The sequence below is a fragment of the Corapipo altera genome, unplaced genomic scaffold, assembly GCF_003945725.1.
Source record: "Corapipo altera isolate COAL_440 unplaced genomic scaffold, ASM394572v1 1, whole genome shotgun sequence".
Classification (NCBI taxonomy): Eukaryota; Metazoa; Chordata; class Aves; order Passeriformes; family Pipridae; genus Corapipo; species Corapipo altera.
In genome coordinates, this window is record NW_020884873.1 from 3294926 (window position 1) to 3320302 (window position 25377).

Below are 25377 nucleotides of genomic sequence, written 5' to 3' on the forward strand. Positions count from 1 at the left end.
CTGTCAGTTTGAAGCCATTCCCCCTTGTCCTGTCACTACATGTTCTGTAAATAGTCTCTCTCCATCTATCTTGTAGGTTCCCTTCAGGTACTGGAAGGTTGCAATTATCAGACAATTCAGAAGGCAAGATATCTGGAAATAAAAGTTCTTCAAGTCAGGAAAATGTGAGTGGCATCACAGTAACCAGCATTTGGGTTATTTTGCCAAACAGCTTTTGAGTAAACAGAGCTTTGCTAATAAATAAGCAATGTGGAATTTGGATACATAGACCAAACTGTAATAAGGAAAGATTTTAAAGGCTGAATACTGACAATTATTTGCTGCCTTAAAACAGAAATGCAGCCAGAGGTGCATATCCAAATGGCACATTGCCTGTCATGGCTCTTAGCTCTGACAACACCGTTTAGCAAAACTGCAAAGGTTGATTTTACAGTCCATATTGCTTCAAATCAGGTTTTCTTTCAAAGGCAAAGAAACAGTAACCAATAACAATATTCTACAGCTGCCAAGACAGGGAAGAGACTGAAGCACACTTTCTTCCCCTGCAAGTCAAGGGCATTTGTTTCCAATTGCTTTAGAGGTGGTTAAAATATATCTCATGTATTTACAAAGTGCTCTAACTCTGTCACCCAAAGTGCCAGGGAGCAGTGCACAGAATGATACTTTTTCATGTAGCAGTAGATAACTGTATTGTCCATATTAGAGACAGCAGCCAAAAACGTTGATTTTATGAAGCTCCAATTAAAGTGAAATGAATAAGGAGTTTTTCAGAACACTGACAGAAAAATCTAAGTTGAAATCATCCCTATTTGCACACACTTAGCTCCTGGGCAAGGATACAGTCATTTGTGAATTAAATTCCTTGAGCCAACAGAGGTCCTAGTGATAAGGAATTTACTCAACACATGAAGAAAGCAGCTTTATTTCAGGCCCAACTCATTATTTGTTGATGCCTGAATAACCCTGCAGACTGAGGAGCATACCAGGCCTGAAATCATGGCCCCACTGACTACAGCAATGGACCTCATCCACAGCAACACGAGCCAGACGCCCGGCCTGGTAAGCCTTCTCCAGCTTGGACATGAACATCTTGCTCTTTGCAATCTTCTCTGGGGTCACATATATGAGCTTCAGTTGTGAATTCCTGTTTAGCATTTCGCTGTGGACCCACTTCACGTGTTCCTGTTCAAAACAAAAGGAGACATCAGCGGGTAACAAACTGGGACAGCACGCTCAAGTTGCTTAGTGCTAAGCCTCTTATGAGGTGATTAGCAACTCAGAAGGGGTAATTAACAGAGACTGACAAACTGTTACACGGTATTTACCACTACTATAAGCCTCTGGAGAAGATCATTATATATAAAATGTTCATTTTAATACTTGGAAAATCTACGATGGAACTTTGAAAAGGCAGAGTATTGAATATTTGTCTTTGCTTCACCATGTGGTATCAGTATTTTCCCAGTAAACTGTAACACTTGGCAGTTGGGATAATTCTGTGCCATTATCTGATCATACAGTGGAAGCATGATCATCACAGAATGATAGAGTGGCCTGGGTTGGAAGGGACCTGAAAGATCACCTGGTTCCAACCCCCCTGCCATGATAATGTACCAAATATGCCAGTGGTACTACAAGTGTAAAATAATTTCTTGCACACAACCATGGTCTTTATTACTGAGTTTTCAAAGTGCTTTGCCTCAAAGTAGGCTTCAAGTTTGCATATTGCATCAAGCCACTGACTTAGCAAATCCAGTGTCACGTGCAAAGTTAATGATCCCAGCCTCCTGGTAGTCAGGAAAATATATTTCACTTTGAAAAGCAATTGACTAATAACAGACTGGGAAATAAGTTGCTTTTTGGCCTCTGGATCGAACAGCTTTCCATCCTAAAGAGAGATAAATAGTTATGTCAAAGCCTGCAGCGCTCATCATGTTACTAGTGGACAAAAATCACCTACTCCAAGTCTAGAAACCGAGTAAAAATTTACAACACACGTCAACCAAAGGTACTTCACATCCTCTAAACAGCCCCAAGAAACCTATTTATTCCATGGAAGCTGTTGGTGTACATGTTTGTTGATGTCATTAAAACAAGAACACAAGATGCTCACTCACGTTACCCATATCACAGCACCTTGCTGGCAAGATACTGTTGACAGAACAGCATTAGCTGGTAAATCTGTGTCATCCATTCAATATTCACAAGTAACACAGAGGTGAGACACCAGCACACACAGCACAAAAACCATGAAAACTTGGCAGTTAAACATACCTTGCTGCTTGAGGCATTTAATAAAGCTGCAGAAATACCAAGCTGTTCCAAAACCATGAGCTGATCTTCCATAAGAGATATCAAAGGACATATCACGAGTGTGAAACCTGTAACAATCAATCATTGTGCCAGCTGAACACTTCACATGTCACAAATATCTCCTCTAATACTTTTTACTAATGCATCAGCCCTGCTCTCAAGAAACTGCCAAATGTAAGCTTAAGCTTCACACACAGCAGCAGATTCCCCTCCAAAATAGCTGACAAGTGAGTGCCAGGTCACACTGGGATAATTCTTATTAAATGTCCATCACATGCACCTCCTCTTAGGATCTAGACCACCAACAACTGAGCTGCAACAAACAGAGTATAAAAATCAATATACAAAACAAAGCCAAGTTGGATATCTGAGTCATGAGGTAAATTTACCACAGAACTAAGCAGTGGTAGGTAATGGTAAATTTGGTCTTTGTAAAGAAATACAGTTCCATGCAATTGGATGGGTTATGTAAAAAAAAACAACAAACAACCAAAACCAAACCAACCAAAAAAAAACACAAAAAAAGCTTAAAAACTAGAACTGGATATTTATTTTTAAAAATTAATATCCCAAATAATCTGAAGCTCAAGCTTCAGAGTGGAAGAGACAAATAATAGATATCCATACTTTAATAATTTACAGTCTATGTACTGAACTAAAAAGGAAAGAAGGAAAAATAGTGACAAACTTTTTAAAAGTTCTTTCAGTGTTTAATAATAAAACATATTGAGTAGAATCTTGATAAAATACGTGCCTTGGAGATATGATTTAGATTTAAATAATTTAAAGCAGCTATTGCTCCTTCAGAGAAAATAAAGAGAGTAAAGCAAATATTTCTAGCAAATCTATCTCATGTAGTTGCTCTTTTTTCCCCCCATACTGTGATATCAGACACCAACATGGTGGTCATTTTCCAAATACCTATAAAAGAGAGAAAATAAATGCATTTCTTTATGTATGTCCTTTTTTTTTTCCTTACATACCATCAGAGCAGACAGCTGGTAACTGGTAGCAAAGGCTCTTGCCACCACCTGTAGGCATTACAAGAAATATATCCTTTCCTGCCATTGCAGCATTTACTGTTTCAAGTTGCAGTGACCTAAACTTCTGGAGTTTAAATTTGCCCTGCAGTGCAGTTTTTATCTTCTCAAACCATGGAAAATCTGTTAAAGGGAAAAAAACCACAACAATAAACATGTTTCATAAACAAGATGAAATAGAAGAAGGAAGGGTAATTTACAAATTCAATAATTAAATCAGGAAGCAACACAACTTTAAGTGCTAGGAAAGTGTTTAAAGATTCAATAATGGCACAGAAAAAGCCACACACAGCCTGAGTCCATTTGAACCAGTTTCTAGGGTGGACTTTTGGAAACTCTATAAAATGTAAACTCAGTCCACCCCCAGATCAAAGCTCTCGTTGCACATAAATGTGAACTAATGCAAAAAAAATCACAAGCAGATGAAGAACTTCAAAGTCCTAACGACCACGTTAACTCATTAGTCCAAAATTAACTGGAAATGAGAAGCCCACCCTGCAAATAAATCAAACCAGACCCTGAGCCCTGCAACAGTTGTCCAAATGCTTCCATCATACAAATGCAGCAATTACAAATAGTATAATGAAGGAGGGATGCATTTTTTTTCCATATATTCCATCAATAATAAGCATTTATTAAAAAGGTGGGGGGGGAAGTTTAATCTTCCCCAAAATAATCACTCCAATGTATTTTCTTCAATAAAGAGCTAAAGACTGCATTATTCAAAGAGATAATATTGTAAAAACTTAAATTTCAGATGCAGTGGTATGAACTATTTTCATACCATTAAAATTAAAATGCAGAAAAGCTGTGGGAACCCCAGGTTACACCACATGCAATACAAGAATTAAACTCTGGGACATTACAAAGAAGTTTACAAAGAGCACAGCCAAGATCCCAGGCCCTCTATACCCAAGAAAAGCTTCCTACTGACTTCCATGAGCTTTATACTGGGACTAAATTTAGCTACTGCTCTTATTCAACATGCACACAGCATGGGATTGCAAAGATGTTGGTTTTCAAAGCACAAGAGGAGAGAATTAGGCACAGAGCCACCCAAAACAAATAATTTGTTCAATAGCATCAATTTGCAATTATAAAGTATCAGTATTCTTACATATGCATAGCAGTTATCTCAAATATAGATAAATATGGATTAAACTACAAAATAATTTCATTTTAAAAAAAAGCAAAAAAAGCAAATACATACAACAGATACAGACATTTCCAAATTGCAACTGAAGTAAAAAAGGAGGGGAAAAATAATTAAAATATCTGAGTCAAATTTGGCAAGGCATAACGTGGTCAAGACCCACCAACTATCCAAGACGTCGTTTAATGTTGAACTTGAAAATACAGCACTTCTAAAAGGACAGCAGCCCTCAGACCACCATGGGGCACTTGCCTCTTGCACTAACTCCACCATACTAATGTATTCTACATTAATTTGGCAGTCAGCATCCACCTAATTTGCATTAATTTGGAACAACAGTGAAGCTGCATAACCCATGTCAAACACCACCAATGTTCTACCCACTCAAGCAGGAAAGAACTCAGAGTGCAAAACTGTTTTTCTCAAATCTTGAGACGATCCAGAGCAATTATTTTTAGAGCACAAAGTGGGGATGTAAGTATTGTGATACCACAGAATCACAGAATATTCTGAATTGGAAGGGACCCACAAGAATTGAGTCCAACTCTTAGCCCTGCAATATAATTTAAGTACACAGGCATTGCAATAAAAATTTACTCTAGGATTCTTAGAGCAAATCAAATCAAGTTGTGACTTTGCAACAAGGACAGAATAGAAGTAGTTGTGACAAGCCATTCTTGTAGTAATTCTGCCCAGAACTCAGATTAGTATTTAGAAATGTCCAATGAGTACAAACATTACCCCATGTAGGATAGCAGGTCACCCAGCTGATGAAAATTAAATAGGACAATATAATTATCCAAACAAAACTCTCTATGAATGCACTTTCCCCTACTGAATTAGTTTACCTCTCTGTTAAAATATTTGAATTTGACTCTGCAAACCTTTTTTGTTCCATGCCTCGGCTGAGGTTTCAGTGTCTTTACTTCCACCTGCCTCCAAGTCTCCTGAGGACTGTTTTATCAGATTCTTCACTCTCATCTTCTTTTGAATGAGTTCCTGCTGTTTATCCACAAGCTCCTGTATCTGCATCTCCACTGCTTGCAGCTCATTCTCAATGGAAACCAGCACCTCCTCTAGCACTGCAGGGAAAAGCAAGGTGAAGGCACAGCAGAGGTTTCAGTAACGTGCTAATCCCAGTTTTAAATTGCATTTAATTTGTTGGTTGAGAACAATCCCAACCTAAACATAAATAAAAAGCATCTGGAGAAACAGACAGCCTGACAGGGGCACTGAGAAGATGATAACATCTAACAGTGTACATGCCATGTAAAAATACCTGTCAAGGCTTTAAAACTTATTTCTTCTATTAGTAGGTCTTATATACACAGGTGTACTGTGAGTTATCATCTCTGATACACTGTATGAGAGATATGCAACACTATTATTGCCTGTGTTGACTAATAGAGAAAAAAAATAAAAATCCAGTTTCTCAAAAGCAGTGCCTCTCCAGAGAAACACCTGGAATTATTTTCTTTCCTGCAGCTGCATGTCAAGCAGTGGAAAGCACACTGCAGCCTGATATTAAAGCTGCAAGAGTTCCAATGAAGACAAGGATGAGGCCAATCCCAAGGTGAGCAACAACATGAGAACATTGTTAATAGAAAGCATTTACATGTGAGAAGCAGCATTAACCTCAGCAAGTTAAAGTCTTCTGGGTGTGGAAATAGGGACGTTTCAAAAAGCTACATTTCACACATCAAGATCTCCCTCCTATGCAGGACAAGAGGATCTACTGAACAACAAGGTTTGGATATGGAGAAAAAACACTTTTTTGAAGACAAGTCACCCTTCACATCTGAAAAAAGTGAGTAAATACTCCCTAAAGTCTTGGGTTACATAAGTGAATTTGCCTCTTTACATCCTATTACGCATCTGTGTGAATTACAGATTGCATTCTAGAATCCAGTCCTCAGGGTTTAAAAGAATAGCTAACACACACCCCTGAATGCCAAGCATGTATCACTATTTCAGAACCAGGTCAGAAAATCATAAGAAGAAATTACTTCCTCCCCCAACAACCCCCAAAATAAGAGATTTTGATCCAACCATAGGAGATATGATAACGTGCTTGTGGAAGCAAAAATGTATGATATGGAAAAAGATATCCTCATTTCAAATGGCACAAAATAGGGACATTTGTGGGACATTTGTCTTCCTAAATGCCCACTGTTACCTCAGCAGGAGTTAAAAGTATCTTAAAATATGAAGCAGGTTTTCAGAATATTGAAAACCAAGTAACTTCTTTGACAAGCTTGATTGTCATCATAGTATGGTTTGGTTTGGAAAGTACCTTAAAGACTATCTCATTCCAACCCCTAGCCATGGGCAGGGACACCCCCCACTAGACCAGGTTGTTCAGAGCTCCATCCAACCTGGCCTTGAATGTTTCCAGGGATGGGGCATTTTGTTTTAGTTTTTATTTAAGAAATAAAAGTTATCCAGTAAAAGAAATTTTTCCCTCAAATTTGAAGTATAATAGGATAGACCCCACAAACTCAGGAGACAGTGTCTGTTAGCTAAAAGAAAGCAAAATGAACATATTGAGTACTAAGTGTGGATTACCTGCAACAGCTGTCATCTTTGGAGATTAACAAATGTTATCCTTGGGAGACCTTATTTAACCAAGCAGCTGCTAACTAAGAAGAAAATAAAAATCAATACAATGCTGTATTTTGTAAGCAAACTTTCTAAACTTAGAACAAGTTTACTGCAAGATTTTCTTCATTAACATCGGTATTAACAGTTTAAGTACTGGTTCATTTAATCTCCTTACATAAACAAGCCCCATTAGATGACAACTGCTTTTTCCCTTCTGCAAAAGGGACAAACTCACAACCAATTCCCAAGAAAACAGCTTGACAGCCTTCTAAATGAATCCAAGTGATAAGTATCCAAGCCATAAATTTTCTGAGAGTCAGACACAGACCAGCCACTCACATACCTTTGACCCATCTTTTTATTTGTCTCTTCAAATACTATTTCACAGAAAAGCCTGAACAAATTATACTGATCCCCTTAAAGAAGCAGCCACCATAACACCTAGAGAATCTGCTAGGAGGATGGAGAAAGGTAGTTTGGTTCAGAGAAGGGGGATTAGTTTGTATTAGATCATCAGTGAAATTAACTTCAAATTCTATTTATTGGCTCATTTTTTGAACAACATTCTTTGTCATACCATATGGTAACAATATCAAACTTAAGAAATTTGATGTTCTCTCTGTTATTGAATTCTGAACTGTTATATATATGGAAGCCAAGGGGAGGTGAAAGGGAACAAATTCAGCAGATCCTCACTATCAGCTGATTCTACCATAACAAATATTTTACTGCAGTCCTATAAACGGGGAGAAAATACAGATTAAAGATAACACGTGAACAAAACACTGGCTTTGCCAGAAGAGGTTATGATTAAAAGTAAGTTAAAAGTTCCCACTTCAGAATGAAGTTGACTGTTGTATAACTCAGCAGTGTCCAGGTCACACACCAAATTTGAGCTACACAGTTCTGTCTTTATACCACCTGTCACTTGCACAAAGATATATGGAAACATCAGTGTCCCCAAAGTACAGAGCAAGCAGGGACATCCAGAAAAATCAGTAGGAGTGGCACAGACACACTGTAAAATGCATTACACTACTGCTATTGCCCCCAGTAAACATGAACCTCACAAGCATCACTGGGCTGAGAGCCCAGGAAACAAGAGCCATTTTCTTATCCAAGCAGTGGGAAGGGAATGAAACTATGGAAGTTTCCCTTTGTGCTGCTAAAGCTCCACAAGTCTTTGATTTAGTGCCTGTCTCTAAAAGCAGTAGCTCAGCATATCTTAGAATTCTGTACCGCCACTGCCAACAAAGACCCCTAAGTGCCAACTGACTCACCCTGAAAATTTAATATGAGGTCATAAAACTTAAGTTGAACTCAGAGCTTATACACCACAGTGGAGGAAAAGCAAGTGGGAGTATCTTGCCCATCTGGCAGATTTACCCCACTGTAAAAACAGCTCAGCTCCTGTGAATTCATCCCATTTCTAAAGAGCCCATGAGCAGGGAAGAGGCCTCTGAGCAGACACACAGTGGCCTGAGGCAGACAGGTAAGTCACCAGCATCACCTCCCACCCTGCACTGACAGAAAACAACATCCCAGCACTGGAAACTTTGTTACCCCTCCTTCATCCAGTCTCCACACCAAACCCCTCCTGCCCCAACCCTGAGAAGTGATGGTAACAGAGGGTTATCACACCCAGAACCCTGAAATTACACAAGCAGGATGTGTCACCTCAGCAGGAGTTCAGCCGGGTACAAAATCCCCCATACGGATATCTGGGAGGGCACCTTAAAAGAAAAACAAGAAGAAACTACTAAGAGGAGGGCACAAAAGAGCCAAAGCGACAGCAGGGAGGTGGAAATACAGGGATATTGGCAGAATCATGGAATCATGAAGGTTGGAAGAGACCTTTAAGACCACCCAGTCCAACCGTCCACCACTGTAACCCCTAAACCGCATCGCCCAGCGCCACATCCAGGGATGGCGACTCCATCGCCTCCCCCGGGAATACATTCCAATGCCTGAATAACCACACGGGCCGTCTCAGCCTTTCCCATCCCGAACATCAGCCGCGGGCACGGGGCCGGCACGGCCGGGCAGGGGAGCACCTGTTGGCGGGGCGGGAGAAAGGAAGGAAGGCAGGGATGGAGGGAGGGAGGCTGCCGGGGGAGGCAGGGAAGCACCTGCTCGGCAGGTGAGGGGCAGGGGAGAGCGGGATGGATGGAGGGAATGATGAACGGAGAGAGGGAGGGAGGGAGGATACCAGGGAGAAGCAGAGAAGCACTCGCTCATCGGGCGCAGGGTGGAGTAAGACGGATGGAGGGAAGGAGAGAGCGAAGGATGGAGGAAGGGACAGAGGCTGCCAGGGCCGGGCAGGCGGAGCAGGACCCTCCGCACCTCGCTGCCGCTTCCTCAGGCACGTCGGGTTTAGTCCTAGCCCGGGCCGACGCCGCTCAACCCACGAGTTAGTGCGGGGACACGCTCCCGTATCCCAGTCCCTTATCCCGGTCCTCTATCCCGGTCCCACCTGAGCCGCCCCAGGCCCCGCCCCTTCCGCCGCCACCGCCCCTCGGCCAATCACCGCGTGGCGCCGCGTCCGCGCGGCGATGCAAGGCGGCCGCTGATTGGCGGCGACCCTGCCCAATGGGCGGGCGCGTCTCACCCGGCGGGTGCGTGTTTCCGGAAGACGTGGCCGCTCCCGCCGATCCCGATCCCGCCGCTCCCGGTCCCGCTCGTCCCGCTCCCGCCGCCACCATGATCTCCCTGTCCGACACGCAGAGTAAGCTTTGCCGGCGGTGCCCGGCAGGGCTGGGGGCGGCGGGGCTGAGGGGGGTCACAGGGCCCGGCGGGCCCTTTGTGCGCGGCGGCGGCTCCGGGAGCGGATCCCGCTGATCCCACGGGCACCGCCGGGAACAGCGGCGGGGTGGGAATGATCCCGGGCCGGCGGGGCTCGCCCAGGCGCACCCCCGCGCTGTGGGAGCCGCGACCGTGCCGGGAGCTGGCAGGGAAGGCGGCGGGTGGAATGGGATGTGGGGATGCAGGGAAGGGCCGGGCCCTCCCCTCGGCAGGGCTCTGTCACCGGCGCTGCCGGCGTTTGTCGGGCTGCGAGCGCTGTGAGAGCCACAGGAGGTTTGGGTTGGAAGGGACCTTGAAGATCACCTCATTCCACCATCCTGCCGTGGGCACGGACACCTCCCGCTAGACCGGGTTGCTCAAAACTCCATCCAGCCTGGCTTTAAACAGTTCCAGGGATGGGGCAGCCACAGCTTCTCTGGGCAACCTTTGCCAGTGCCTCATCAGCCTCGCAATAAAGAATTCCATCGTCATATCAAGCCTAAATTTCCCCGCTTTCAGTTTGTACCCCTTGCTTCTTGTCTAGTCCCTGTAAATAGATGAATGAAAGCCGAGGGGTAAACAAAAGTATCACTTAGCTCGAGTCCTCCCGTGTGCCTCCCTGTGGGCGTCAGTGGTTTGGAAACAATTAGGTGCGAGTGGCTTCCCTGCATTTCTGGTGCTGTTATCACACCAGATGTTTGCAGGTGACACTGAGGGGGCTGTGAGGTGAGGACGAGACACTCAGTCTGGAGTGGGAAATAAAAACTGCTTGTATATGACTAGTTTTGTTTTCAGTGAATAGAAGTACTTGGAAATAGATATGCTTAAGGGGAAAGTACAAAGAAATTGAAGTAAAGAGGTTCATAAGTGTGCCCTTGCAACCAGGAGGACCAAAGGGATCCAGGGGTGCATTGGGAAGAGCGTGGCCAGCAGGTCGAGGGAGGTGATCCTGCCCCTCCACTCAGCCCTAGTGAGGCACATCTGGGGTGCTGTGTGAAGGTCTGGGCTCCTCAAGGCAAGAGGGAAATGGAGCTGCTGGAGAGGGTCCAGCAGAGGCCACAAAGGTGATGAGAGGTCTGGAGCATCTCTCTAATGAGGATGGACTGCGGGAGCTGGGCATGTTTAGTCAGGAGAAGGTTGACAGGAGATCTCATCAATGCACATAAATATCTCCAAGGCGGGTGCCAGAGGATGGTGCCAGGCCCTTTTCAGTGGTGCCCAGTGACAGGACAAGGAGCAATGGTCATAAACTAAACCATAAGAAGTTCCACCTCAATGTGAGGAAGAACATCTTTACACTGAGGGTGGTAGAGCCTGGCACAGGCTGCCCAGGGAGGGTGTGGAGTCTCCCTCCGTGGGGCCATTCCAAACCCACTTAGTCATGTTCCTGTGTCACCTGCTCCAGGTGACCCTGCCTTGGCAAGGAAGTTGATCTTCAGAGGTCCCTTCCACCCCTGATGATTGTGTGATGAGAGTTTAAGCTGCAAGGTAAAGGAGACTGTTAGGTTTTTGATTTAAATTAACATCTCATGCATGATGCATTTCTGGCCTGATTGCCACAAAAGGAAAGGAGTTTGCCTGATAAGCACCACAGCATCAGTTATGAAGGAGGGTGTGAAAAAATGTAGAAAAAAAAGTTAAAATAGCTAAGTTTGATAGCAGAATACTGGAAATGGAGGTACTGGAGTGCCAGTCAAGGCCAAAGATGAAGACAGGCAGCAAAGGTTAGCAGCATCCAGGGTCAGTGATTTCTTGAGAAACTTGAGTGCTGTGCTCTGTTAGTGGGATGGGTACTAACCCTTTGGGTTACTTTAGAGATTTTGGTTGAGTAAATCCATGTGGGCTTTGCTTTTGTTCATTCCCTAACCTGTCCAGAGTATTCATTGGGAAAAAAAAAAAAAAAAAGAAAAATATCTTCAGGAAGAGATTCACTGTTTCCTAGTTCCTCATTTGGGACCTTATCTAGTTCCAGTGCTGACAATGTAGGCGTTAACTGACAGAGCCAAGACAGTAAATAAAACTCTATGAAGTTTAGGGGGTTTTATGTGGTATTTTTTCACATTTTTTTCTGAAATTCTGAAGATTTTTCATCAGATGTTTTTAAACTCACTGCTGTCTTTAAAAATATAGAGTTAACCATAGAGTCACTGGTGGAGTAGTGTGTCAAATACCTGGAGAGAACCACTGCATTGGTTGATGCTTGGAAAATTAAATTTGCAGCTGCAGTCTGGGGCATAATTTTTAAACAATGTGTTGAATGGTGTTATAAACCACCAGTAACTGCAAAAGAATGCACTTAGTTTTTCTCCTAGCAAATTCAGTTTTCAATACTAAAAAATGCTGCTAGCAAAATGATAAACATCGAAACTTTTCATAATCTGTAAACTCCAGTAATTTTTTGTTTTCTGAGAGCCTGTAGTGCACATTTCCATGTTATTTTGTGCTCAAAAGGCAGAGAATGTGCATTGCCCGAACTTTCACAAGCAATGTAGCTTAATTTTAAGTCTTAATATTTACTAAGCTGTTTTGACACAGTGCTGCAGTTCTTTTGGATGGCTTATGGGATTTGTGCAGAAACATTGATGAAGTTTTGTTCATTCCTCTCATAATAATTAAAAATAAATTAAAAAAAAAACAGAGTAAATGCAACCTGGCTAGTTTATGTGTCTGCAGTTCTAGTCATTAAAATGTTGTATTTGACTAATGTGGGAAAGCTCTCCTGGCACAGGAGAAAGCATTTAAAAATAGTTTGCTCCCTCTATAAATATTCATAATCTGTTGTTGAAAAGATTTTGTACAAAATGCCAGCACTTCTTTTTTTTTTTTAATTCCTCTGAGAACATTAGTTGAATCTAATTCCACATTCTGAGATGAATCAAGTCAGTAATACCTTCTGCTGAGATATTAACAACAGAGAATAATAGTCCTGGACCATTCATCATCTTCCAGCAGTTATTTTGGGACAATGACAATGGTATTCTTTTTTTTTTTCCCTTTCCCTCCACCAACTAGAGAATATGGGTGGCTGCTAAAGTGAATCTGAATCCATTGTAGCAGAAGTGATTACAGAAGTGTCAGAGTGGTGATTGCAGCAGCTGTTGGGAGTTGGCCTTTGCCTCCCTGCCACATCCATACCTTGTGCTGTGTCTGCGGGAGGAACGAATGCTCACTTCCCATGGCTGCATATTTGTCTTTCTGGCAGCTGCTCATTCCTTTGAGTCCTGCCTCCAAGTGTTTCCCTTCCAGAATACAGGCTGTTTCTGCTCTTCTGAAGCAAAGAGTACTGGAGAAAAGGGCAGATTGCAATTGTTATATTGCCTTCAGTCAGCAGATCCGTTGAAAATAGACTTTGCAATTCTGTTTCTCATTGTAAACCAGTGCTGAGAACGTCTGCAGTAAATTGATTGTGGCAGGTTACTTAGTGGTTTTAATTGTGGGTTGTTAAAATGCTCATAGTAACACTTTAAAGTGGCATGAGATAATGTAGAGCTCCAGTTTTAACATCACGTACCCTGCAGCCTTGCTGAAAGCTGAGCCCTTGCAGGAGTCTGGGAAGTGGAACGTTGCTGTAACAAACCTCTTTGAGTTGTCTGGAAATTTATTTGCAATAACTAAATGGAAGTTCTGAAACAGGCAGAATGATCCTCCTTTGCTCCTGAGCTCTTCAAGCAACAGCAAACAGTCAACTCAATCTACAATTGCAGTCCAAAGTGTAATTAAAATATGTTTAGGTAGCTCTGACCAGCAGTAGCAGGGAAGGCTGTGACAGTGTGGGTGGGGGTTGTTTTGTGTTTCAGGATAGACTATGCAAAACTACTTGGAACTTTCAAATACATATATATACAGACACCCTGGGCTGCCAGCCTGTCTGTGGTATTAGGGCTGGTATAGAATTTATGTATTCTGAAGGTTTCTAAATTCTCTGGTCCCAGGGATAGCAATAATGTAAGGGTGAGTGCATGGGTAGATGCGAAGATATTTGCAGCCGTGTTGCTGCTGTTCCAGGTTTTTCTATCCCATTCAATCTGTGTGAGAGTCAAAAAGAAGGATTTAGAGGTTTAAAATTGAAAGCAGGATGTATTTCTAAGCATCATCTTCAAGATACCTTAGAGGCTATTGTCAAGTGGTAATTTTAATCATAGCTTCACACTTCTAGTCCAGTTTTTCACACAAACCTTCCATTCTACTCTCTTGCCTTCCCAGTATTTGTTGAGCAACTTTTACAAAACTCAAAGATCATAGAATTGTTTAGGTTAGAAAAAACCTTTAGGAGCACCAAGTCCAACTGTTAACCCAGCACTGCCCAGACCACCACAGTATAAGTCAAGACATTAACTGCAAAAGGTAGTTAAAAAAATCTGTATGTTAAGATCACATAAAATGAAACTGTTATGCAACACTAGTAGTCTAGAGATAATGCATCTTATCAAAATCTAATGTTTAGTTATGGAAAATGAAATAAGAAACATGAAAATGATAATTGAACATTAATCCCTCAATATTTCGTTTATCTACTAGTTTTGTGAAAACTGGCAACTGTCTGGAGACCCAGGCTAGTGTTTGATAGCTGTCAGCACAAGTGTAGCTTGGAAAAATCCCGCAGATTCATCTGAGTTGTGTTCCATCCAGAAACTGGGGGGAGTGGGACTGCTGTGCAAAGTTATGGGAGGTGGAATGTGAAGTCTCAGGAGGGTGGAAAAGAGCAGGGTACTTACCTTACTGGGTAAAGATAACGGGATAAGAACTGGAAACGGAAAACAAAGTTTTGTTGTCTCTTTACAAAACAGTCCTTTTCTCCACACTAGCAACAAATCAAAAGGGATGTCTTTGCCATATGAATGTATGCATGATTTTTGGTTGCATTCAATTTTAGTGTATAGTTCCAAATATGGACTTTTTTGATAAGCAGCTTCCAAAGATCTGTCTGGTTTTGAATTAATTGATGTCTACAAGACTTACTATATTTGTACCCTTGGGGAAGTGTTTAAATTTAAAATATCTTTAGATTGGACATCCTAAGTTTGTTCACAGTTTTTACACGTGACTTTTTCCTGGTATCATGTTTTGTTACATGCCTAAATTTGTTTCTTGTTTTCAGAGATTGGAATGGGACTAACAGGCTTTGGAGTGTTTTTCCTCTTCTTTGGAATGATACTCTTCTTTGACAAAGCTCTTTTGGCTATTGGAAATGTAAGTGCCTTCTCTGCAGTCCTTAGAATTAAATATGTGATATATTAAAGATAAACTAAAAATAGAACAGTCTGTTATCAGTTTGAAGCTGGATCACAAGAACTGCTGTGGTGAATTTGGATAAAGGAAGAGTTATGCTGGATGATGTGAGTGAATCATTTTTCCTGATTGAAGTCAGAACAGCTCACACTGATCTAAATATCATACCTTGGGTCAGGCCTGAGGGATGTTGGTTAGACAAGAAGCAGCTTGTTCCACAGTTGTTGTGCTGCTGCAAATGTGGTTTTTAGATTGGCTGTCATTACTGAGGTGCTTTTTTGTGATCTTGTAAGATAACTGTCAATTTTAAGTATATATTTGGATAAGAATAGTGATGTGTTCTCTGTGTGCTGGCAAATGTAGCTTTGCTGTGCTTTATAAGGAAAGAAAGAAGTATGAATTACTGGTAGTTTGGGTTTAGAAGAGCCTTCATAACAGAGAGATTTAATATCTTCAGCTTTTACCAAGTCAAAGTTGTTGCATAATGCAGCACAGAAAATAAATCCTAGGTCTGGTACACAGAATTCCCAATCCAAAGCAAATATAAAATGACAGGGTGTTTTCTGCATGTGATAATTAATCTCTGTGCCTCTGCTGTTCTCAGCTTCACCAGCCAGCCCAAGAACAGGCTGGTAGATGTTCACCCCCTCTTTTACTGATACCTAAAAGTCTGCAGGCAAAACTGATCGGGTTCATTCTGAGTCAAATACTGAGATTCACTGAAGGGAAATAAAAAATTGTGTATCTGACTCGGGGTGCATTAGCTGAAGCATTGCTATGAACCATCCATCGACTGTGTAGTGGAAGAGTAAAAAATAAAATAATGCTTATTTTTTTCTTCTCCTAATGTAAGGTGGAAATACAAGATCCTGTTTAGGGAAAATGATGAAAACATAGGTAGGAAGAGCCAAAGGCAGGCTATGTGGTAACCAAAGATAATGCAAGAAAAGGTACTGTATCCTTGCAGAAAGGTTCCTTTGGTTTTTTTTAAAGAAATTAGGAAGGGCAGGAGGTGATAAGAAAGTGATTTATTAAATAATATAAACTTAAACTTCATCTATAATCCTTAATAAAATCTGAGATACTACCACTTTCTGAGAAAAAGTGTTGCCTAGATTTGTACTTAAACGCTGAAGTAATTTCAAGTCCTGTTCCTGCAGGACACTACAAATAGTTCCAACTAGTTGGGACAACAGTGATAGTGTTCAGTCTATACTGGAACAAATAAACAGTAGAAAGACTCAATACAGTAAAAAAACCCAAAACACCTGAAAATGCTGTTCAGCTGTTTTCCTTTTTTGCCTTTGCACTACGAGTGGATCAGTCCAAGCTGTTGAAGATGTCAGTGCTACAGAACAGAGGTGCTTTTATGTTCTTAGTTTTTAGGAACCTTTCCTGACAGTGGTACTAAGCTTCAGCACCACTTGTGGTAATGGTTGTACTTATGTGACAGGACAGATGTAACTGCTGTCAGTAGGTCTTTTGTCTTGAGTGTGTTTGTCAGAGACCACAAAGGTAGACTCTTCACTTTTTAAGCAGCTGAGAGCTACAAATGCTGCAAGATGGACTTTACAAAAAGAAAATCAATAGTAAATTCATTCTCACCATCTGTCCTCTGGTATTAAAAGAATTGGCACAAGAAATGTAGTCTAATTTTGTAAAACATATATATATTTACATCCTAAACTTGGGGACATAATTAGCAATTTTCTTTCTTTGGTCTTTTCTAGGTTTTGTTTGTGGCTGGCTTGTCTTTTGTTATCGGTTTAGAAAGAACGTTTAGATTCTTCTTTCAAAAACACAAAATGAAAGCAACAGGCTTCTTCCTGGGTGGTGTGCTCATAGTTCTCATTGGTTGGCCTTTAATAGGAATGATCCTTGAAATTTATGGGTTCTTCCTATTATTCAGGTAAGTCCTGTTTCAAAATAACTTTCTGTGTTGGTGTATCTAGGAATAAATGTATTCATATAGTGCTTCTGTGTTACAGTTGACAAAGCAGCATCCTTTAAATGTTTGTTTTGACAGATTTTAAATAAAGTTGTTAATTTACATTTGCTAGAGGTGGAAAGTTGATAAATATTTTTCCAAGACTCAAATCTGCTAATGTTTGCAAGGCATATGCCAAACTGACTTTGTTCAGTTGATGTCTGACCAAAGAATTGTAAAGCTGGGAACTCAGATTGTTAGCAGTTCAAAGTTTAAATATTTCCTCATACAAAAAGCAGATACTTGGTATTTTTTTTTTTGGTGGAGAGCTTATTCTTTTCTTTAACAAATGTGGCAAAATACTTGGTTACTGCCATCCTTAGGTTTGTAACCATTTCATTACTAGGGCAGCCCAGTGCAAAGATGTTTTCTGTCATGTTTCATTACACTTGTGCCCTAATAGAGTCCAAACTGCTGGTTTGGTTAAGTGTCATCTCAACTGAGTTAAGGAAAAAATGGAAATTCTAATTTTTTTAACAGCAAACTTGATACATGTTGTAACTTTCACAATGTGTCATTTAAGTTCTTCATAAATGCAACTGTAATGGTGAAAGAATTTGACTTGTTACAACTGGCATACATATCTATATTTTTATCTTTATTTCCATGGTTGAACTTCCGTACTCACTACAGAAGTAAACAGGGAGGCTTTTAGTTGTTCTTGGACTTCTGTCCAGATGAAGACTGTTTCATTAGTGCTTATTGATTGAGTAACAGACCCTGGAATATTCAGCAACTGACTAAAAATACAGTTGCTGTTAACCAAAGTCAGACCACTGTTCTCATGGTATTCTTTTTGCACTCAGTAAAATTGTTTGCTAATCTTCTATTTAGTTTAGATTAATTTTTTTTAAAAAAAAAAAGTCTTAACTTGTCTCCTACTGAAGACAGTGGGATTTCAGAAAATGAATTTTGCGTGTTTAATATATGTTTCTTATTCTACTCTGTGTTACTCTGAATTCTATCACTGCAAGTCCTTTGATAATCACAGTATTTCACTGAATACATTGTCACTTCTTGCACGTAGCACTTGGGTTTAATCAGCCAGTACAAAGCAAGTAGAGTGTGTTTCCAACCAAACCCCCTCCTTTTAAAGGATCTCAAAAGAATTATAAATTACAATGTTGTCATGGTTTGAGATACCCCCAAAATCCAATTCCCTAGCTCCATTCCCCCTCCCACATCTCAACCCAATGTGAGATGGGTTTTTCCAGACAAAACACACCAGACTCAGAATGGGGGAAAGGGAATATATTACAATGACTGTACAAATAAATACTATAACACATTATACACATGATCACAACTATCTCTACCATGACATATAGTATTTACAATGGATCAGATCTCCTCTCCCCTCCAAATAAAAGTCCAGGAGGGAAAGAAGGACAGATCCCTTCCAGTCCCAAAGCAGGAATCTCTTCTAAGGCAGCAGGTCTCCTCATCTCATGCATGCAGCAGCTGTGGCTGGCTTTCTGCCAGCACTCACGAGGGAGGTATCCAAGCTCCCTCAGCTACCTTGACACAGGCAAAGGGGTCTTCCTCCGTGGGCTGTGTCACCCCAGACAAAGGTCGCTATCACCACGGTCATATCACGAAGCACAGGGGGTCTTCGTGACAGTCTGGTATCTCCAGGAGATTCAAGCTCCTTACAGGGCCTCTGTGCCCTGCCTCAGGCTGCCACCTTGGCAGCAGTGCGAGGGGGGAGCCAAGGTCAACCCCTCCACATTCCTCTCCGTCCCAGTCCAGCTTCCCAGGATGCTCTGAGCTTCTCAGCTCTTCTCTCTCTCTCTCTCTCTCTCTCTCTCTCTGGTGCTGCATGTCCAAAACTGCTCTCCAAAATAGGAGTTCATCTCCCTCTTTTTCTCAGAGGGATCAAAGGAGTTTTGGAGGGGTCTGGTATCAGTTCTTACCCCCAGAACTCTGTAGCTCAGCTGCTAGCTTCTGCTGCTTCTCCAGTTCAGGTCTTATCAGTTGGCTTTTAGCCAAAACCTCTGGATGCTGCGTCTCTGCTTTCTGCTCTGTCTCCGCTGCCCAGTTTGGAGAAAACATCTCCCGGCTTAACTACAGACACTTAGTCCAGTCTAACACTGTTCCAAGTCTCTGTAGCCCCCAACTGGGGCTGGGGGGCCCCAGAGGCCCCGAGGGGCTCTGGGCCCCTTTCCTCGTGGCTCCTACAACATGGCCACCTCACCTACCAACCAAACTACAACTCGTCTCTTCCATTTGCTTGTGATATGTTTACATTTCTGCAGGAGCACCCATTGGACAGAACTTCAAAACTTCCAGGGGTTTCCACCCCTTGGGGGTTACCACTTTTCTTAGCCTCTGGGGGGAAAACAAGATTCAAACCACTACAAATGTCTAGGCATGGAGGGTTATGGATTATCTAGTGGTGCTAGCCAGGGGCTACAGGGTAAAATAATGTTGGAGGGTTTATAAGAGGTCAATAGTTATCCCTAGTTCACTAGAACTATCCCTTACTCTGAAGAGTATCAACAAGGGATAGATAATTCCAGGTGGGAATGTTTATCTGATCTGGATTCAAAACATCTCAAGACCATTGGAGACCAGTGGTTGGACTGGATGACCTTCAAGGTCTCTTCCGACCTTAATGATTTTGATTCTACGACCATATTTTCTAGTGCTTAATAGTTGTTAGAATCTGAATCCCTTGCCTCAAGGTTGGCTGGTAACTACTTCAAACAAAGTTTTTTGTTTTCCTTCAGTCTTGTTCAGGTGTTTTCAGCAACTTGTTCCCTTCTGAAGAAATTACAAATGGAACCTTTCCTCGAGCATCATTTTATCCGATCCCTCAGGATCCTGTTGCTTGGTTGCATAACAGAAACTTCCCTGGCTAGTATGGGACAGTTTCTCTTGTAATCTAAGCTGCTTTTGGAGCCTTGTTCAGATTACAGGCACCCAGAGTTATGGCTAACAATATTATCCTTCCTGTACTGACTGTTCCTTCTTCTTGGCTACACCAGCTGTTTCTATCCGCTACAAGTGGTTTGTGTGCCCTGCATCACAATTTGCTGGGCCACTGAAACGATGCAATCTTCAAAACGAGAAAACCTCCAAGAAAAACTTTTTGGTATTGATATTACCCAACAAAATATTTTTAAGCAGTTTGGTGAAGAGGATGATGACTTGTCAACCTTCACTGTTTCGCTGTGACTGAGGTCTCACTGCACGTTAGTCCTTACTGTACACAGGGAATGTATCGCTCACCAAGGGGTCAGTGGGAATGCCACCTCCAGCTGAACTGCTGCAGTTGGCTGCAAACAGCTGACTCTGCCATAGGAAATTTGTTTTCCTGCTGCAGAGACAAAGTGGACCGTGCAGGGCCTGCACCATGACAGCTATGACAGGCACTATCCCCTGGCTCACGATTCAAACCTCTGACTTTTTATAATTTGGGAAATAAGTGAATATGCAACTCTGTCATGCTTCATTTTCTTCAGTTAATGTAAAGAGTACCAAATATACTTTTAATTACTCAGAACTAACTTCAGTTGTTTCTATATCGGGTCTTACAAGAATGTATTTCCTATAATGTAAAAAGGAATTATCTCAAAACATGTGTGGTAATTTTGAGGAATCATTTGGGAGCATCAGTTTTGTTGACATAAGTTGGGTATTCTCTCCTGAGTTATTTTTTCATGAGCTGACTGAGCGTTGCCAGCTATGAAGGAAATTAAGTCAGTTTAAAAATAAGGTGTTTCTTTCCTGGTTTTTCTCCTTTCTTTGCTGAATGTCTGTTGATATATTTGGTAAACTAGTGAGCTGCTAACAAGCTCCAAGATTAATTGGTTTAAAAACAGCTGTTATTTTTTCATGTTATAGCAATATGAGAATTGCTTAATTACAACAACTAATACAATCTTCTGGTATTTTACCTGAAGGGGGTTCTTTCCTGTGGTGGTTGGCTTTATTAGAAGAGTTCCAGTTCTTGGATATCTCTTGAATTTACCTGGTATAAGCTCGGTAAGTGTTCAGTACTTCATGCAACAATTGAAGCTTCTGCTGTGTTTTATTCCATTCATACAGTAGAAATGCATCAGAAATAAAGCAAATATAACTTTAGAGCAATGACTTTGAGTGCATTCCTGTATAGTTCTTGCTTGCACCACACAGATCACATTCATTCCCAGGGAGAGACTTCTAGATGTAAAAACAGAAGGACACATTTCAGAAGCTGCCTCTGCTTACGTGTTGTGAAGTGGGAGGAGCCCTGGACTGTGACCTGGAACTCTGGGTTTTTTTCTGCTTCACTCTTGGCCCTGGGTGACCAGATTGGCAAATCCTGCCACTGCCCTGTGCCTCTCCTTTTGCCCATAGGATGAAAAGGACAGTGTTCTTCTTTGTGCAGTGTTTGGATGTATTTATGAAAAGTGGCCTGTAAAAGCAAACAGTAGAGTACAGTGTTAAATTTCGGCTTGTAGGGCAAATCCAGAAACTCTCATGATGCATAATCATTCATCAGGTATATTTGTTAAGGTTTACTGCACCAGGCTACATCTTGCCATTACTACGATTCGTATTTTTTCAAATGGAGGTTTCCATTTTCTTAACAAAATAATCAGGGATTTGAAGACAATTAACTGGTGCCAGAGATGGTAATCTAGAGTGTTTCTGTCAACTACTTTTACTGTGCTAATTTCTGTATGTTTTAACACAAGCATTTTTAACTCTAGTTTTGAAAGCAACAGTTTCAATAGCTGCTACTAAAAATTAATAGGGGGAATTACTGAGATGGGTAGGCTGGTTTTTAAAAATGAGTGTTCAAGATCATCTGTTCCAGTCTCACAGTTAGGCCAAGTTCTGGCTCATAATTCATGATCAATTGAGTGTTTCATTTGTCAATTGATCTCTTTTAGTCATATTTAATTTGATCATAATGGGGTTAAATCTTGTTTTAAAAAGATAATTGTTAATGTTTTATTCAAAGCCTACGTAGGCTCAGAAGAGAATCCACAGTAATGGTCAGTTGAAATATCTTCCTTGGTCTACTAATGCATGTGTGGCTGAGACTGTATTGTTTTGTTTTAACCATTAAGCTGGCAGTGTTATCTGCATTTCTTCTTTTTCCTTTCTCATTCTGTTGCATCTTCATGTTGCACTGTTAATGTCCATATGAGACAAACGTGTCATGCAGAAACACAATTGCAATGTGAGATTTTTTAATTTTCACAAACCTAAACCATGAGACCTCGGTGAGTACTACTTGACTCTCATTTCCAGTCACATACTAACTGTGCAAGTAGCAAGTAATATTTGAGAGTAGCTTCACTGTACGTAAACTTCATCAGCTTAAAATCTTTTTGTCTCCATTTCTGCAGCTTGTAGATAAAGTTGGAGAGAGCAACAACATGGTATAATGACGAGAGGGCCGAAGACTGATTCTAAACTTACTGTATTATTTATAAAATCCTTTTGAAGAATACTCAGCACAAAGATTAAGTTGTGTACAAAGGAAAAAGCTTGTTACATTCTTTACATAACAGTTTAATTTAAAATGTATAGTCAACAAAATACATTAGAAAAGAAGCTCGGCAAGTGTGCTTCTAGGAAAGTAACTCCAGAGTTCAGGAAGTAAACTGAAGAGGTGAAAGTCATGGAATAACCCATGTTACAACTGCTCAAGACTATTTTTGTTGGTTTTGAAAAACATGCTAGAGGCAATGAACCCTTGTGGAATTAACGGTGCCTGTGCTTTACCTCCTTATTTTGAAGGTGCAGTAGAGCAAACAGGCCTACATTTTTAAGGGTGACCCAAACTTACCCAACCCTCTGCTTGCTATCCTCAGAGTGCAAAAAATCCAACAGGAAACTTCTTGTGTAACAAGAGATGCGTCTTTGCATGAAGGTTAAGATGACTATTCATCTATAAGTGTATTATGACAATTAAAAGGAAACCCTACGCAGTCCTGTTACAAACATTTTTGTAAATATGTGGCTGAAATAAAACATTGTTATCTTAATGTTTCAAAGCCAAATGTTAGTTGATTGTATTTGCCTTCCGTTTCGGAATATGCAAAAAGTCAATCTTTAATAACTTCGGTCTTAAATGCTGGTTCTGAACATGTAGAGCTCAGTAGGGAACTGTGGAAACTGGTTTGCATTCCCTCCAGGTTGTTCTCCGTGAGTCATGTTACATGTGCATCCAGAGGAGAATGTAGCCCCCCTTGTCAGTAACATGAAACCTGTGTAAGATATGCTTAGTTCACAAAAAAATGCATTAGGTTGAGGTGCTGATGTGAACCCTGTGAAATGTAACTTATCAGAATTTGGACCTTTGTTTTTAAACAGTTTGAAACTAAGGTTTCTTTGTTTACTCTGGAACTACACATTGACTTTATTTTTTACAGTAATAAAACGGAAACTTAAAGTTCTGTGTACGTGAGTCTCTGGGGAGAAAACTGAGCAACTGGGGCTGACTAAAGGTCGAGTGCCAATCTCCATATATTTGTAGCTTTTCACTTGGGTTGTCTTCAAATAACTTAAAACTTCTATCGGTCACAGCAACAGCGTTGCTGTTACAGAGGATTCTTGGCTAACCTGGAATAAATGTCCCCTACTAATGCACGGGTCATTGGAATGTTAACATGTTAACGTTGTGCACTTTCAATAGGTCATTGGAATGTTAACGTTGTGCACTTTCAATAGCTATGTAGTGTCCTCACCTAAGAAACCATGATTGCTCAGTGAATTGTATTTCTATAGGCCTTGGGAGTTTCTGTTGTTTCACTGTCTTTTCAAACTTAATCCTAAAACAAATTACCCCAAAGTAGTATTTCAAGTAGCTATGTAGCCTTACAGGTCTAATGACTGGTTTTTTGTTGGGTTTTTTTTTCTTTATTGTGCAGTTAAAATTGAAATTTTCCAAAATAACTTTAACTTAAAAAGAATCCTCGTATATCAACCCTTTTGAATGTTGCTCTGAAGTTTGTTTGTATGACATGTTTTATTTTCATTACAACCATATAAATGACTACAATCCACTATTGTCAATATTAAATTTGCTTCTTTCTCAAACAGGCACAAAATTATTCAGTAAAAAAAAAGAAAAAGCCGTTATATTTACAGTGACTGACATCTGAAAAAATCAGTGGGTTTATTCTATAAATAACCAAAAATGGCTATATTTGCCTGATGGCATGTGTGTTATAGTTTACAGACAGGACTAAATATGATTTGTGGGCTCTACCTCAAGAGATAAACCATTTTAGATAACCCAATTTTAACTGCTCCCGTAGATCTGTTGTGTGTTACAGTGACTACAGAATAACATTACAGCAGCTTAGCAAAGTCATCCTTTTTGTTCTGGTAGGGCACTAGTCTGTGCTGTGGGAACCAAGTGCTGCTTAAAGCAGACAGAGATCATGATCTACTTTAGAAGTCAGCTGGAAGTTTTGTTCTTGTCTCTCAAAAAATAATGTGATGGGAAAGGTGGATTGCACCACATGACTATGGAGCCCTGGCTGGCAGCAAATTGCTTGGTAAGCTGAAGTACCTTCATCGACAGGGAAGCTGATGATGTATTTCTGAGGTGATTAATGTGTTGCTGTGTATGATGTTTTAGCTCTCTGAAAATCCAGGATGTAGGCAGGTCATCTCACTTATATTTAAGTCATTGTTTGAAATCAAAAGTCAATTTTTTGTCACACGTGAACTGTTGTGAAAAGTGTCCGAGGGAACAGAATTGTTATGTTGAATTTAGCATAGTCTTTATCCCTCAAGGTAATGTTGTCTTTGAGACGGTTTTGCCAAGATAAATGTGGGTGGCAGCAAAGGTCAAAACAACTTAGCCTTAAAGTGTTTCTGTCCTTGTAAAAATATCTCTAACAGAAACATGCTTGGAACGTTTCCCCTTTTAAATGTAATTTATAATCGCTGCTTTAAAACTCATAAGGATGGATCTTATTCTGAGCAAATGAATACTGTAAATACCCTTGTCATACCTTGAATAAATGGGTACCTTTTTCTATAATTTGTCTTTGTGTCTCTTTACATGCACATTTGAAGAAAGTCTTTTGGTGAGTTTTCCTTTCCAAAAGGGAGGGGGGTGCATGCTGTTACTGCTTGGCTATCGTACACTGTTGTGACTTTTACAGTAAATAGTGTCTTGCATTAATCTTAAATGGAAAGGTTTTCTCTCTTTCTTACAATAAACCTTTTACTTAAACATGCCCCTAGTTTTTCGTGTTCCAGTTTTAAACACATCGCAACAAAATATGGAAGTTACGGTTATGTGGGAAATAGTTTCTTTA

General features: G+C 40.8%; 2 protein-coding genes across 8 annotated transcripts in view; one reads left to right on the forward strand and one right to left on the reverse strand.

Annotated features, from left to right (window-relative positions):
* The window catches only part of RECQL (RecQ like helicase), a 20258-nt gene extending 10663 nt beyond the window's left edge, over nucleotides 1-9595 (reverse strand). For 2 of the 5 annotated variants that reach the window (XR_003530414.1, XM_027660187.1), the window contains exons 1-7: nucleotides 9317-9592; nucleotides 8785-8840; nucleotides 7072-7141; nucleotides 5391-5588; nucleotides 3297-3476; nucleotides 2275-2381; nucleotides 984-1182 (exon numbers count right to left, since the gene is read on the reverse strand). Coding sequence is in view for 1 of the 5 variants with exons in the window: in XM_027660187.1 (XP_027515988.1) it covers nucleotides 984-1182; nucleotides 2275-2381; nucleotides 3297-3476; nucleotides 5391-5588; nucleotides 7072-7087 (700 nt within the window). In the remaining 4 variants the exon portion in view is untranslated. Of the gene's footprint in view, nucleotides 1-983; nucleotides 1183-2274; nucleotides 2382-3296; nucleotides 3477-5390; nucleotides 5589-7071; nucleotides 7145-8784; nucleotides 8841-9316 lie in introns of all 5 variants that reach the window. The other 3 variants (XR_003530416.1, XR_003530417.1, XR_003530415.1) reach the window with 3 other exon arrangements.
* A 121-nt stretch (nucleotides 9596-9716) lies between these two features.
* Nucleotides 9717-25097, forward strand: GOLT1B (golgi transport 1B). Of its 3 annotated transcripts, XR_003531333.1 has the most exons (6): nucleotides 9717-9832; nucleotides 14987-15078; nucleotides 16848-17026; nucleotides 21010-21091; nucleotides 22447-23695; nucleotides 23739-25097. XR_003531333.1 is itself a non-coding variant. In XM_027665825.1 (5 exons), the coding sequence occupies exons 1-5, from the start codon at nucleotides 9808-9810 to the stop codon at nucleotides 22483-22485; spliced, it is 417 nt and encodes a 138-aa protein (XP_027521626.1). In that variant the 5' UTR covers nucleotides 9717-9807; the 3' UTR covers nucleotides 22486-25097. The 3 variants fall into 3 exon arrangements, 2 of the variants coding, with proteins under 2 accessions (XP_027521626.1, XP_027521640.1); XM_027665825.1 differs by having other exon boundaries at nucleotides 22447-25097; XM_027665839.1 differs by lacking the exons at nucleotides 22447-23695; nucleotides 23739-25097 and adding an exon at nucleotides 22056-22424.
* Nucleotides 25098-25377: the final 280 nt, after the last annotated feature.

Excerpts from the sequence above, each read along its gene's own strand:
- GOLT1B (XM_027665825.1), top strand. The coding sequence starts at position 9,808 with ATGATCTCCCTGTCCGACACGCAGA. Across the intron at positions 17,027-21,009 it reads GGGTTCTTCCTATTATTCAG|GGGGTTCTTTCCTGTGGTGG; the intron begins GTAAGTCCTGTT and ends TTTTACCTGAAG. Across the intron at positions 21,092-22,446 it reads ATTTACCTGGTATAAGCTCG|CTTGTAGATAAAGTTGGAGA; the intron begins GTAAGTGTTCAG and ends CCATTTCTGCAG.